Raw genomic sequence first — 14,973 nt, 5'->3', positions numbered from 1 at the left:
CTCATTAGGTTCACCCGAGCCCAGCTTTCCAGCCTGTCAAGGTTCCTCTGAATGGCATCCGTTCCCTCCACCGAATCGACTGCACCACTCAGCTTGGTGTCATCAGCAAACTTGCTGAGGGTGCACTCCATTCCCTCATCGATGTCATAAATGAAGATGTTAAAGAGCACCGGTCCCAAGACAGACCCTTGAGGGACACCGCTCGTTACCAGCCTCCACCTGGACATAGAGCCATTGACCACCACCCTCTGTCTGCGCCCTTTCAACCAATTGCTTATCCATCTAGTTGTCCACCCATCAATTCCACTTCCCTCCAATTTGGAGATGAGGATGAGATGGAGGACCATGTCAAAGGCCTTGCTCAGGTCCAGGTAAATGACATCGGTCGCCTTCCCTTCGTCCACCAACGCCATCACTCCATCATAGAAGGCCACAAGATTAGTTAAGCATGACCTTCCCCTGGTGAAGCTGTGCTGGCTGTCTAGGATTACGTGCTCGTTCTTTATGTGATCGAGCCTGTTGTCCAGGAGGATCTGTTCCATAATCTTCCCAGGCACGGAGGTGAGACTCACCGGCCTGTAGTTACCTGGGTCCTCCCTGCTCCCCTTCCTGTAAATGGAAGTGACGTGACCCTTCCTCCAATCGTCCGGGAACTCACCTGACAGCCACACACACTTACCACCGCGTCCTTGCACACCCTCTTCCCACAGAGTCCAGAGCACATTAATGTCTTCTGACACTCACACTCAGAGAGAAAATGTCAAGGGGGAGCATGAGCATGTACATAAAGGATGTACGGACCTACAGTTAAGGATGTGGTTGTGCATCTGAGTCTGTGCCTGCAGACAATGCAAGCGCTATGCATTGTCAACCAATGGAAATGATCAAACAGCTGCTTTGGGACAGACTGTCTGTAGGGCTCAGGCAGTGTGGCCTTCCAAGGTACTTCAGGTGTCTCAAAGAACAGAGGCAAGCAGTGATGATTCCTTTCTCTCTCGATTTTAATACTTGAAGGTAGAGCGCTTGAGAAAGACTTTGGAGGCTTTCCTCAGCCTCCTCCTTTCCTTGTACCTTTACAAAAGCGGACTGCCAAAAACCAAGAAGACTGGACACACTTTTTGGGTTTGGTTGTTTTTATTTTTTTTAGAATATTATAATATATATAATATATATTATATATTACACATAATATATAGTATATAGTACATAATTATATACTATATATATATTATATAATATATAATATTTGTTGTTGTTGTTTTGGTGTATTTTGTGAATTTTTTTGGTTTTTTTTTTTTTTAATCCAGTCCAATGAAATAAATCCTCAGTCATACAAGGGATGAATTTTTAAGGTCTTGCTGCTGATGGACCACACTCCACTTGAACATCAAGTGGAGCAGGAGGTAGCCTTCATCCAGAAAGGTGGAATCTTGATAAGATGTTGATGTCTTATGGAGAGGAATTTCGGTGTCCCCCAGGCTAAGCCAACACACAGGCACAGATTTCTGGATGGTGACCATCACTTTCTGCCCCTCTCCTGCTGCCTGGTCACTCTTCATCATCGGTATCCAGCAGGAGATCACGAAGCCCTGGAGGCACGGTGGTATCCAGCTCATCATCTGAAACTTCTTCCACCAGATTGGAAGGAACCAGTCCTCTTGTGCCGTCTGTCAGCTCTCCCAGAAACCAGCCATCCTCATCCATGTCTCCACAGATGTAAATGTATTGTCCAGCTGTCAGTGGAAGCTCGTTTTCTGGGTCCTCATTCGGGCCCTCAAAAGGATTGTAGCTGTGACGAGCTATGAATCTTCGTATTGGTGGTGATGGTCTGCGACAATGCATGATGCAGACTGCCGCTGTCCAAACGTTCGGCTCCCCCAGCTTTTCCTGGGGGTTGGAGCATTCCCGTTTGGGATTTCCGTGCGGCCTCAGCTTTGTCCCCATCTCCTGGAGCTGTGTGCAGTTTTCCTCCAGACCCTTGCCGAGTGCTCCAAGTTTGACGTCAGCCTGCTGGACACTCTGCAGCTTCTGGCACGCTTCTGGGCCTTCAGGGTGGTTGTGGGCCTTCAGGGCCTGGCACTGCCTCTCCAGGTTGCTCAGGGCCTCTTGTTGCTCTGCAGCCTGAACACCCACCTCTGCTACAGCCCGACGGCAGGCCCTGGCCCCGCTGCAGGAGGCGGGTGGCTGCCCCTCCACGTGCTCCAGGATGTAGTGCAGGAAGCGCCTTCTCTGCTCCTGCAGCTCACACTGGAGGCGCTTGCTCTCCACGGCCTGCTCTCCACGGGACTTCCAGCAGAGCTGCCGCTGGACTTGCTGCTGCATTCTGCGGTCCGCTCTGCTGCTGCCGCTCCTCAGCAGCGCCTCCGCCAGCTGCCGCTGCAGATGCCATGCGTGGCGGATGGTGTCGTTGCGCCGCTTCTGCAGCAGCTCCGTCATCTGGCGCAGCTGGGCCTCCTTCTCCCGCAGCAGTTGGCGAATCTCTGCTTCCCACTGCCTCAGGCTCTGCTCCCGCAGGCGCTGCAGCTTTGACACCCGCACCCGCTCCCACTTGGAGCGCAGTTTGTCGGCCAGCAGCTGCCGCTCCCGCTCTGCCGCCTCCTGCCGCTCACGTCTCTCAGCAGCGCAGCGGCGCTGCAGCTCCTGGGAGCGGAGCCGCTCACCCTCCAGCTGGGCCTGCAGTGCCTTCAGCTCCTGCCTCTTCTCCTCCCACTGCGCAGGGCAGGCAGGGGGCTGTGCCGGGCCCCGGCGGGGTGAGGGCCGGCTTCCAGGGAGCCCCAGGTCTTCCTTGGCTGTCTCTGGCACCTAGAACCAGAAAATCATACCATAACAGAATGGTCTGTGTAGGAAGGGGCCTTCAAGACTCTCCCGTTCCAAGCCCATGCCAAGGGCAGGGACAGCTTCCATTAGCTCACGTTGCCCAGAGGTGCCTCCAGTGGTGTCTGCGGAGCCTCCCCTCCCTCCCCAGGCTGAACAATCCCCACTCTCTCACTGTGTCATCTCACCTGGACGTGAGCGTCCTTCATGGCCGGTCGACTGGAGCCCTGCTCTGCACAGTGGCGGCGCAGAGCTCCTTCTCCGTCCTGGGAGCAGGACATTCCGTTGCGGAGCTCGTCTTCCAAGCTGCCCACGACGTACTGGTTGAAGAGCCTCCTCTCCAGCTCCAGCTGCTGCTGGAGGTGGCGGATGCAGGCGGGCTGCTCCCCATCCGTCTCCCAGCGCAGCTTGCTGAGGACGTCCTGCAGCTGGGCATGGGCCGCCTCGCTGCAGCTGGGGGGGTTCCTCAGCACCTTGGCCAGCTGCTGCTGCAGCTCCCGAGCCTGGCGCAGGGCTGCATCGCACTCCCGCTGCAGCAGCTCCTTTGTGGCGCGCAGCTCGGCCTCCTTCCAGCGCAGCAGCTGCCGGGTCACCGTCGCCCGCTGCCGCTGCTCCCACTCCTTCAGCTGCTGCTCTTCCTGGGCCTGCTGCTTCTCCCAGGCACAATGCAGTTGGTCGGCCAGCAGCTGCCGCTCCCGCTCTGCCGCCTCCTGCAGCTCACATCTCTCGGCAGCCCAGCGGCGCTGCAGCTCCTGGCAGTGGAGCCGCTCGCCCTCCAGCTGGGCCTGCAGCACCTCCAGCTCCCAGCTCTTCTCCTCCTGCTGCGCAGCGCAGGCTGCGGGCTGTGCCGGGCCCCGGCGGGGAGAGGGCCGGCTGCACTTGCCTTGTCCCCGTCCCGCACTGCCTCGCAGCACGGCCATGGCAAGATCTGAAGCTGAAGAGACCTTCGGCCTCCAAAAGCTCTGGCCAAAGGCCACCAACAATCGCTCTGCTCTCACTCGTGGGGTCTGCAAGGACAGCTGCCCCTGACCCCGTAGCGCCCACTGCCTCTCGTCCCTGTCGCAAGGGTGTGCAGACAGTGAATGCCTTGGGGGTGCTGCGCCAGCACCTTCTGTGCTGTGTGCTGGCCCAGCTCATAGTGGAGGGCGGGGCAGTGGCCTTCAGCTATTGGACAGTGAGGCCTTCTGGCCCAGCTCATAATGGAGGGCGGGGCAGTGGCCTTCTGTGCTAGATTCTGCTCATAGATTCCACGTGTGAGAGGTAGATGTGTTTTTGCGGCGGAATTTGTCAGTATTATCAAGCTCATCTGGAGTTATAAGTTCAATGGTGCCATGCTTATTTGGAATTGTTTTAATTATTTTTTAAAGAAACTAAGGAGTATTTAAAAACCAAACAGATGGAAACACACACAAAGATGAAAGGAAACAAACAACAACAACAACAAATCCTTCCCTCCCCAACCAATCCAGACTCCGATCTTTCACTGGAATCACTTGATAAGCATTAACCCTTGGCAGCTGGCTTTGCCGTAATTGCTTCCCAGAGCTTGGCCTGCGTGCTTCTTAACAATATTATCTCTGGGTGGCTGTGGGTGGTGATGTCAGTCCTGAGAACGGTTCAACTTCACACTGGGGTTAACACAGTTTGTACAGGTCGTCCTGGCTCACCAGCACTCCCTGCACTGTGGTACCATTCCTTTTGACACCTTCATTCCTTGCTTTTATCCACCTGATGATGACTGACGTGTAACTATCCATGGTATCTCCAACTTCCTAACAAACTGGGATTTGAATCAAGGGACCTATCTGCTATCAGTTAGATGTGGTCACAGAAGAAACCCATCATAAAGCCCTTTGCAACGTGATGTAGTGTCATGGAGTCATTGATTGTAACACCAGTCCAGGAGGCCCATTGGGAACACGGTTGTTGGAAAGTGTCTAAGTTTTGATAAGAGATGTGAATGTGCTGGGGTCACCCTCTTGTAATTTATATGGTGGGGTGCCCTACGCACTCTGTTCTCTGAAATTTCTATAGACTATATCAATACCTGAACTGGCCAAATCAGTCTTTATCCTGAACCATTTGGATTGCCTTGGAGATGCTCAAATGGAAAATTCTATTTGTATTTAGCCTTGGAGCAATGTTCAGAGTTGTAGCGTGGTATAGTGATAGTGCTGCCCAAATCGAGTGTTCAGCTCAGTTCAGAGCTGACTGCTGGACCGAGAATCTCTACGATATTAGAGAACATATTTGCTCTATAAATTGTCCTGGCAAAACATAAAGTCATCTTTGAAAACACCACCTGGCAAGTCCACATGTTGTCAAATTGGACTAGACATGCTTTTGAAGAATTAAACTCACAAGTGCAACAAGCATTGCAAATGGCACTGCAACAACACTTAGTGCTTGATATGTTAAAACTTAACAGAGTGCATGTGGCATGCAAAGTGTAATCAAAGGGTAATGTATTTCTGTTCGTAATGCTACAGCCTTCCTAGAAGAAGCTTGAAGACAAGAGATCATAGAGCAAACATCTGAACTGTTCCACTCGGACCATTCTCTGACCTTCTGGATGCTTCTCCTAACCAGGATTTCCTGCATATTGCACTTTAAAAAGCACTATGTTCTGGGAATGAACACTGACGTCACTCGACACCATGTGCAGCGGATGGGTGATCACCGTGTGAGCTGTGGAGGCTGCTGTGCAGGGCTGGGGATGGCACCTCCCCCATCTTAACTTAGAGGCCAGATGGGGATTGATTGGGAAATAAATTCCAAACTCACATTAAAATAAGTTTTGTATTGGCTCTGGTGTTCCGAACAATGTATATCTGGCAGTAACCTCCACCTGTGGTGCAGCAGTTTGGGCAGTGATGTTGGCAGTGTTTGGCAGATGCTGCTAGTGAGCTGTGTCTGCAGGGGCAGCACGAGTGCCACTCTGCTCTGCTCCCAGATTTATAAACACGATGGAACTCAGGTTGGAACAGATGGAAGAATTCACTGGGTCTGACGTCTTCTGCAGATCTGCAGTCGGTTCATGGAGCTGAAACAATTCATCTCCTTATTGCTCCTGAAAAAGATTTTGCATAAAACAGTTGACATGTGATCACTGAAAATTGGAGAGTTACAGCAACACAGGAAAGAATTTACAGAAAATGGCTTATTTTATGAGGAAAAACTTGCATTACTTCAGGAGTTTGGTGTAATTCTTTCTCCCGGCAGAAAGTTCCCAAGGTACAGACAGAAAAATCTTGGCAAAAATCATCAGGTACTGCACTTTCACTTGACTAAGTGCTATTGAGACATTGTATAGTGGAATCTGCAGGAAAGGTTGTGAGGGGATTTCCCCAAGGAGAAGTGAGATTTCAGGAACGGGACACACTCAGAAAACCCAGAATGATATTGAGGCAAATGTAAAAACGGCTGCTACAAAGCCAGTGATAACAAGAAAGAATTCACTTCCAGGAGTTTTTCAGAGCCCAGTTAAAAAGATTCACGGCACTGGCTGTAGGATCCTCTTTATTTCAAACAATCTGGATTTCTGAGCTAACTTTAGTTTACTTCCAATGAGAGCTGTGATTCAAACCAAGGTATTTCACAAGAAAACACCACTTTCCCAGAGTTCAGATTTGTTCCTAAGAAATCCCAACAAATCCCAGAGCTCTGGAAATAAGGAACTATAAGGGAAACAATGGCTGAGCTCGTATGTCTGCTTTGGGAAACCAAACAATCCCATTAAGTAACGCCCCCATGAAAGCCAGCAGCACTCTTCCACTGACGCAGTAAAGATCCCTGTTGCATTCTGGTGATGGATTGGCTGCAATGGAAACCTCTTTTCTAAAGGTTAACAATCCCCCCAAAGCCTGGACTGCCTCATGGCTGTAACTCGTTATCTATCTGGAAAATGTCAGGTTGGCCGGTGTCCATTGTCACATGCAGCATTAAGTGTCCCGAGGTCTTTACCAAGGAAAATGTTTGTCACAGACAGGTAACTGCCAGCAAAGAACGTCCAGCATTGTCTGCACTGGAGCAAGCAAACAGCAAAGCAGAGCTTTTCACAAAGGACAAAGAGAAAAGTTCCCATGTGTACTGATCTCTACAAGAACCAACAGAATAATGGCAAGAAGGGATTACCTTATATCAGAGAGGTGTTGCAGTACAACAGGAGCTTCTCTGTATTTTGAATGTCCAGCCTGCAGTAACAAAGCAAGGTGGCACAGCGATGGAAAAAGGACTCGTTACTGCAGGCTGCCAGGACGGGCTGCAAGGGACCTGCAAAAGAAAAGGATTTTTAAATGGCTGCACAGATGTTGGGGCAGAACAAATAAACTGGTGACTGATGGCTTTTCAGGGCTTTATATGCAACCGGAATAACTGGGTTGGTTCTGGGCACATGGTGCACAACTCAGGTAGAACTAGGAATGGCGTGGCATTGACTGCACCTACAAACCACCGAGTGCCATCCTCCTGAAGTGGAGTACATCTCATCAAGCATTATACGACACACTGAAGGCAACAGTATTTGTGGGCACCTGCTAGATGACACTGTCAGGTGAACAAACTGACCAACAGCAAATGCCTTCAGTGCAGAAGTGGCACCGTGTGAAGAGGCAGCAGCCCGTGCAGCCTCTGTCTGCAGCGTGTGCACCAAAAAGCCATCCTGAACACAGTCCTGCCTGTCAGTAAGACCCCAGAGATAGAGTCAGCAACTAAAGAGACCAAGTGACAGAAAGCATACTATGGATTTACAGTCCAGCTCGTGTCTAGCAGTTTGAGGCATGTTTTGTCAGAGCAGCCCAATGCTTTGGTCCATTAGTGCTTCAGAACAGAAGCAGACAGCAACTTGTCTATAGGCAACTGATTCTACCAAAGAGAAAAGCACTGCAGAAAGTCTTATCTCCAGCTGCTGAGAAATCAATTCCCAGTCCTACCTCCATTCAATTAAGCATGACTCCTCCTTCTCCAAGGAGGATCCTCTATGAGGAGCAACATGGCAAAACGTGACCCTCTCACGTTACTCCACTATCCTTCAAACCAAGGCATCTAGCATCTCAAGCTTGGATTCTGGCAGGCAACAGGTTAGGAGGCAGTGGGTTCTTTCCTCACCAATCAGATCTTACAGCCGCACTGACCTTCCTATTTAGCAAAGCCAGACCCAAATCTCTCTTGTGCAATATTATGGCTGGTTTTGAAACTTGCAGCACATCCCTGTAATGGGGGCCGTGTGTTTCCCACATAGCTGGATTTGGGCTTTGGCATGAAAATTTGCAGTTGCTTTCTTTGGAACAGCAACAACCTACCTGTTAAGGGAGCTTGATGAAGATTTTCCACTCTCTGAGTACGATCTGACACAGCATCTGTTCCACAGCTTTTAGCAGGCCACTGGTGAGATGATACACTCACATTGGAGTTATTACATTTCATTTCTCAAATTTCATTCTGTTAAAGACAGTGTTTCAATTAAGAGAATGTACAGGTATTCCATAGGTACTTGAAGGAAATCTAAGCAATGATCCCTACAGTCTCGCTGTATAAAACTCCACTGAGAGTCTGAAAAAAAATTCAGGAGTTAACTGCTGGAATAATTCAAGATCTGCCCACGCTGTACAGAACACTGAGTCTGTTCTTTTGCACTTTACTTGGAGAATGTTCCATCCTATAACTTCTGCTCTCAATTGTAACACATGATTTTTTATAAAAAGAAAGATAACAAGTCAGCTCTTCAGTGTGCACATTGATGAAACTTGGTGAAATACAACTTTAAGAAAAGGTAATTTGAAAACTTCAATATTCTTATCAGAATCTCTGCTATTAGTTACCGTTCCAATGTTCTGATCTGATGATGTGTCTCTCAGAGCTGTTTTGTCACTCCCCCCCTCAAATGCACTTCAAGTGCTTTAGGAGCATCACTGGAATTTTGAATAAACTCGATATATCTTAGCAAAGCTGCTACAGCTGCACAACTGAAGTACTTTGGAAAAAAAAGAAATCTTTAATGAACGCTGAACAGTGTTATTTAATTATAATCCAGGTAATTAAATTAATTAAACCAAGGGAATCACCTCCCAGTCAGTCAGCTCCCACCAGGGAAATCGCTTCCCTGCCAAGCAGATGCAACCAACACAAGCTGCTACATCACTCTAGGGCCCCACTGAGTCTTCCCAAGGGGTCTCCAAAGGCTTCCCTGTTGACTTCTGGGAACCTGGGAACACTCACATGGAAGCCAGTGCCCCCTAATGTGCCCCAGAGGTTTCTCAGGGCCCCACAATTAGCTCTACAGACATCCAGACATGCCCCAGAGCAAGTATGTGTGCTGTAGGGAGCCCAAGAGACATTCCAGAGCACCCTAGTACTCCTCAGTGCACTCATGGATGCTTCACCTGTGTCTAAATATGCCCTACTGGACTTTGTTTTCTCTTCTGGAGCTTTCCTTAGTTCTCAGCTTTGCTTTCTCATGCCATTTATCTCGCTCCACAGCTTTTGCTCGCAATATTCTCTCTTGCATTCCCACCTTCCAACAGAATCACAGAATTGTAGGGGTTGGAAGGGACCTCTAGAGATCATTGAGTCCAACCCTCCTGCCATGGCAGGTTCCCTACACCACGTCGCACAGGTAGGTGTTCAGGCGGGTCTTGAATATCTCCAGAGAAGGAGACTCCACCACCTCCCTGGGCAGCCTGTTCCAGTGCTCCGTCAGCCTCACCGTAAAGAGGTTCTTGCACACATTTGTGCGGAACTTCCTATGCAGAAGTTTCAGCCCATTACCCCTAGTCCTGTCCCCACGCACTACTGAAAAGAGACCAGCCGTGCTACTATGGCCCCCACACCTCAGGTATTTATAAACCTGGATCAAATCCCCTCTCAGCACCGCCAACGACAACCCTCTGCACTCTGCCAGTCAGACAGTTCACGACCCACTTCACTGTCCACTCATCTATCCCATACTTCCTCAGCTTTGTTATAAGGATGTCATGGGGGACAGTATCAAAAACCTTTCTGAAATCAAGGTAGACTACATCTACCACTCTAGCCCCGTCCACCAAGCTAGTGACATCTTCATAAAAGGCCACCAGGTTGGTCAAGCACAACCTCCCCTTGGTGAACCCATGCTGAGTACTCCTGATAACCTCCTTATCACCCAGTTCTCTGGAGATGGCATCCAGCACAAGCTGTTCCATCACCTTCCCTGGGACAGAGGTGAGGCTGACTGGCCTATAATTACCTGGCTCTTCCTTCTTGCCCTTTTTGAAGACTGCAGTGACATTGGTCATCCTCCAGTCTTCAGGCACCTCCCCAGTTCTCCAAGACCTCTGAAAGATTACAGAGAGCGGCTCAGCAATGACCTCCACCAGTTCTCTCAGCACCCGTGGATGCACCCCATGCACCCATCCCATGTATTTATGGACATTAATGTTTCCTAGGCAATCACAGACCACCTCTTCCCTGACTAAAGAGAAATCTCCTATTGTCCAGACTCTCTCATTAACCTCCAGGGTCTGGGATTTCTGAGGGAGAGCCTTTTCACTAAAGACAGAAGCAAAGAAGGCATTCAGTGTTTCTGCCTTCTCAGCATCCTCTGTTATCAGAACGCCTTCCTCCCCCCCTTGTTTTTTGTTTATTAGCAAACTATTAATATACTACAAAATAATAGCACTAATTACTAAGTAACATCACCATGCCAGCATCCCGACCACCTGCTTTAGAGATTTATCCTTCATTTGTGTAACACTTCAAACACTGCAAAGAAAAAAAGCAAGTGCAGAAACAGGACGCCACTTCCCTCAGGATTTTACAGTCTCATTCATGTCTGACAGATGGAGGCCCTGACAACAAGAGCTGTGTCTGTCCATAACAAGGACTCACCTCTGCAGGTGCAGGGGCAGCTCTCAGAGAAGCCTTCTTCATTTCTGCTTTCTTCTCTTTTTGTCTTTTGACTGGGAGCTGGTGTCGATCTGCCTGAGGGAAGGGAGGCCCCTTCAGAGGGATCTAGATAAGCTGGATCAACCTCACTGGGCTGAGGTGAATGGGATGTGGTACACCCAGGCCAAGTGCCAGGTCCTGCACTTTGGCCACAATAACCCCATGCAGCGCTATAGGCCTGGGGCTGAGTGGCTGCAGCACTGTGCAGAGGAAATGGACCTGGGGCTGTTGGTCGATGCTCAGCTGAACATGAGCCAACAGTGTGCCCAGGTGGCCAAGAAGGCCAACGGCATCCTGGCCTGTCTAAGAAATAGTGTGGCCAGCAGGAGCAGAGAGGTAATCATCTCCTTGGACTCAACACTGGGGAGGCTGCGCCTCAAGTCTTATGTTCAGTTTGGGGTTCCTCGCTACAAGAAAGTCATTGAGGCACTGGAACTTGGTCATGGAAGTCTGTCCCTCGAGCAGCTCCCATTCATCATCAGCTCCCATTCTGAACCCCACTGTGCAAAACAGCAAAACTTCTACTGCAAATGGCTGCAGTCACCAAAGCTCAGCCCACGATCCAGGTATCAGCCTTCTCCCTTCTGTTTTCCATCTTAGCCCATAGTTTTGCTTCCAGAAATGGAACTCCTCTTTAACAGCCAAAACACAAACTAATACATCACTTTCACTGCTCCTTCCCGCACCCCCATAGGAATGGTTACCTGACATCCCCTACAGCACAGCACCTGCTCACAAGTAACATTCAAACTCTATTCTTTCATACTTCTTGAGAGAGGACGGTAAAAACTCCCTTCTGCATGGCACTAAGGACAGTCTGTCCCCATCACATCCCCCTGTGTGCTGAAAGCTGCCATTGGATCTCTTGCAGCCTGCTGGCTGCTGCTCACAAACACAGGGAACTGCACCACACTGATTCTAAAGAGAGAAAGGAAGAAACTCTGGTGGGAATGAGCAACCAAGGTTTGCAGAGATGCTCCAGATTGTGACAGAGATGGAATATCAGAGTGCTGGGACATGATTGATCACTAAGGAAAACACTTGGAAGCACATTCAATCTGCAGAAGCTGTAATTACTGGGCACAGTCAGCTTTCCTATGGCTCATCTGGAGTAGGAGGGTGCTCTCACACATCTGCTCAGGGGCTTCAGCTGAGACACTTGCACAATGCTGGGACCATTCTGATGGAAACTATGTCTTCAGATATCATGGTTAAATCCATCCAAAATGATCAAGTGGAGCCTTAGCTCTTGAGCAGCACTTCTTCCCCACCCTTCACTACTCCAAGCAGCTCCAACAAACTTCTCAGAAGAAATCCAGGCCAGCACAGACCTGGCAGACCAGAACCAAGTGCCGCTTGTGGGACGGCAGTGCCCACTCCTTGCTTCCACCCTGCTCCAGCAGGTTAAGGAGTCTGAGCCTCACTGGCCTTTGACAGCTCAAGACTTTCAGCACCTCATGCCAACATTTCTCACTAAGATACACCTCAGGCATTGAATTCTCTTCTCACTACCTCCTCCCAGTCCTCTCCTAGGAACAGAAACCATTCAGATTCTACAGCAAACTACAGCTTCTGCACTGCAAGAGCACACTGAACCACCTGCAACAATGAAACATGGTTTTGGAGAGTGGGTTTGAAAACACACCTTTAGACAGCTGTCTCCCTGTAGCCAAAAGGAAACCAAGCAGCAAAAGAAGAGTCCAGCCTGAAACATGCCCATGCTACTAGCCCAGGTTTTTCACAGTGAATGTAAAATCCATCCTGTTCTTGAGGTAACAAATGACCAGTGGGTCTCCCTTTGCTCCACCCCTTCTCCTTCAAAGCCAGAAAAAGAAAGAAAAAACAAGCAGAAGAAACCCAGACGTACCTTTCCACACACAGAGCAGAAAGTGGAACAGCAGTTGTCTCCTTCCTGAGACATGGTGGGGAGCATCCCAGAGGAAGCCCAAGTTCTTTGCTTCTCTCCACAGGGACTTCAAGCACTCTTGGCAAGAGCTGCTTTGGTTCTTTCTTCAACTGCTTCCATCACCAGAATCTCCTTTGGAAAAGGAACATTAAAGAAAGAATCAGCAAATGAGAAAGAATGAGCAATAACCACTTTCCAACTTTCTTCTGACATGCAATTAAGACTCACGACTTGGGCAAGGTCTTAAAATCAGCTGGTTACAAGAACTGTCCCAAAATATATCCAGCTTCTGTACAGCTGCCGTTATTTCTGTCAGTGAGTGTAATCACAGAATCATAGAATGGCCCGGGTTGGAAGGGACCTCAAGGATCATGAAGATCAATCACCTCCCTGTCCCTGCTGGCCATCCCCTCTTCTGATGGAGCCCAGGGGACCATTTGCTCTCTGAGCTGCAAGAGCACGCTGATGGCTCACGTTCTGTTTTTCATCCACCAGGACCCCCAGGTCCTTCTCTGCGGGGCTTCTCTTAAGGACTGCTCCTCCCAGGCTGTAGAAATGCCTGGGATTCCTCCAGCCCAAGTGCAAAACCTTGCACTTTGCTGTGTTGAACCTCATTAGATTCACCTAGGCCAACCTCTCGGTTGAGCTCCCTCTGAATGGCATCCCTTCCTTCCACTGCATCAGCCCCACCACTCAGCAAACAGCAGAGGGTGCACTCCATTGCATCATTGGTGTCTCTGATAACCATGTAAAAAAGCACTGGTCCCAAGGCAGACTCCTGGATGACACCACTTGTTATCAGCCTTCACCTGGACATCGAACCATGAATCACCACCCTCTGTCTGTGGCCTTTCAACCAATCCCTTATCCACCAGGTGGTCCACCTGTCAAATCCACATCCCTCCAGTTTAGAGATAAGGATGTGGTGGAGGGCCATGTCAAAGATCTCGCTCAAGTCCAGGTCAATGAAATCTGTTACTTTCCTTTTGTCCACAAATGCCGTCACTCCATCATAGAAGACCACCAGATTGGTTAGGCATGGCCCTCCCCTGCTAAAGCCACGCTGGCTGTCTTGGATCACATGCTCATTCCTTATATGATCAAGCATGTCTTTGAGGCAGATCTGTTCTTCAGCATTTTCATCACAGTTCTACATTTGAATCAAATAATTGGTGTTGCTGCCACCAAGAAAACCTCTTTGTCTTCTACTCCTGCTGCAGCTTTCACCAGCAGCAAAGGGAGAGGCCACCTCCTAGATCCAAATTTTAAGAAACCAACACCCAATAGGTGTCATCTGAAGTAAAATAGCAGAGAAATCAAGATGACTCTTTTGCATCCAGCTTGGATCACTCCCTCACTCAGGCACACCACCATCAGATCAAGGAGATGCTGCCTTCAGCTTAGAGACTGTATGGGAAATCACAGCTTGAACCTCTGATTAATCAGCTGAGGCAAGTGTTGGGTCAGCTGCGGGAGCACAGGTGAGAGTAATCTAGCTGTGCTCCAGTAAGGGGTGGACCTCGACTCCACCTCCTCTGAGACCTCATTTAAAGGCTGACCACCACTGAGGCAGCATCTCTTGGAGACTGCCTCAGCTTTCTGGTCAAGGCATTGACATTGGTGAGTTTTCCTTTGCTAACAACCTTTAACTATTTACCTTCCCCCAGCAGCTCTTCCCCCAGCCTGTACTGGTGCATGCAATTATTTCTACCCAGGTGCAAGACTCTACACTTGCTTTTGTTAAACCTCATCTGGTTTCTTACTGCCCAGCTCTCCAGCCTGTCCAGGTCTCGCTGAATGGCAGCACAGCCTTCAGGCGTGTCAGTAAATCCTCCCAACTTCGTATCATCAGCAAACTTGCTGAGGGTGGTCACTATTCCCTCATCAAGGTCGTTGATGACGACGTTGAACAAGACCGGACCCAGCACAGACCCCTGGGGGACGCCGCTAGTTACAGGCCTCCAGCCATACACCGCACCGCCAACAACAACCCTCTGCACTCTGCCAGTCAGCCAATTCTCAACCCACTTCACCGTCCACTCATCTATCCCATACTTCCTCAGCTTTGTTATAAGGATGTCATGGGGGACATTCCTACAAGTGATGGGAGCTCGGCATGCACACCATCCTTCCAACAGCACATCCCTGCAGCAAGGGATCACAGCGCTGGCACAGCTGAAACAAAAAGGGTGTGCGAGTTTCCTGTTAGCACTCAGTGTGAACAAATCTACCACTGAGCAACACTGTGAGCCCCCACTCACCTCAGCACAGGTCAACCTGTAACCCCAGCCTTCCCCTATCCATGTGCACATGCACACCCGTGTGCCTCCCTG

The 14,973-nt window shown here is 49.6% G+C and overlaps 1 protein-coding gene and 1 long non-coding RNA gene across 4 annotated transcripts; both read right to left on the bottom strand.

Annotated features, from left to right (window-relative positions):
- Positions 1-353: 353 nt before the first annotated feature.
- On the bottom strand, positions 354-3,954 carry LOC146753612 (uncharacterized). Its single transcript, XM_085528501.1, has 2 exons — positions 3,003-3,954; positions 354-2,802 (listed from the first exon to the last, which is right to left on the bottom strand). The coding sequence occupies exons 1-2, from the start codon at positions 3,732-3,734 to the stop codon at positions 1,549-1,551; spliced, it is 1,986 nt and encodes a 661-aa protein (XP_085384627.1). The 5' UTR covers positions 3,735-3,954; the 3' UTR covers positions 354-1,548.
- A 1,640-nt stretch (positions 3,955-5,594) lies between these two features.
- On the bottom strand, positions 5,595-12,731 carry LOC146753611 (uncharacterized). Of its 3 annotated transcripts, none has more exons than XR_014940058.1 (4): positions 12,602-12,731; positions 8,115-8,253; positions 6,949-7,086; positions 5,595-5,884 (listed from the first exon to the last, which is right to left on the bottom strand). It is a non-coding gene; the product is annotated as an uncharacterized LOC146753611 (long non-coding RNA). The 3 variants fall into 3 exon arrangements; XR_014940057.1 differs by lacking the exon at positions 12,602-12,731 and adding an exon at positions 10,037-10,193; XR_014940056.1 differs by lacking the exon at positions 12,602-12,731 and having other exon boundaries at positions 8,115-8,529.
- Between the last annotated feature and the right edge of the window lie 2,242 nt (positions 12,732-14,973).

This window comes from Coturnix japonica, chromosome Z (genome assembly GCF_054131305.1).
Source record: "Coturnix japonica strain WE chromosome Z, WE-NBRP24, whole genome shotgun sequence".
Classification (NCBI taxonomy): domain Eukaryota; kingdom Metazoa; phylum Chordata; class Aves; order Galliformes; family Phasianidae; genus Coturnix; species Coturnix japonica.
The sequence above is the reverse complement of the archived record's forward strand: the minus strand, read 5'-3'. Positions and strand labels throughout refer to the sequence as shown.

Excerpts from the sequence above, each read along its gene's own strand:
- LOC146753612 (XM_085528501.1), bottom strand. The coding sequence starts at position 3,734 with ATGGCCGTGCTGCGAGGCAGTGCGGGACGGGGACAAGGCAAGTGCAGC. Across the intron at positions 2,803-3,002 it reads TGAAGGACGCTCACGTCCAG|GTGCCAGAGACAGCCAAGGA; the intron begins GTGAGATGACAC and ends TTCTGGTTCTAG.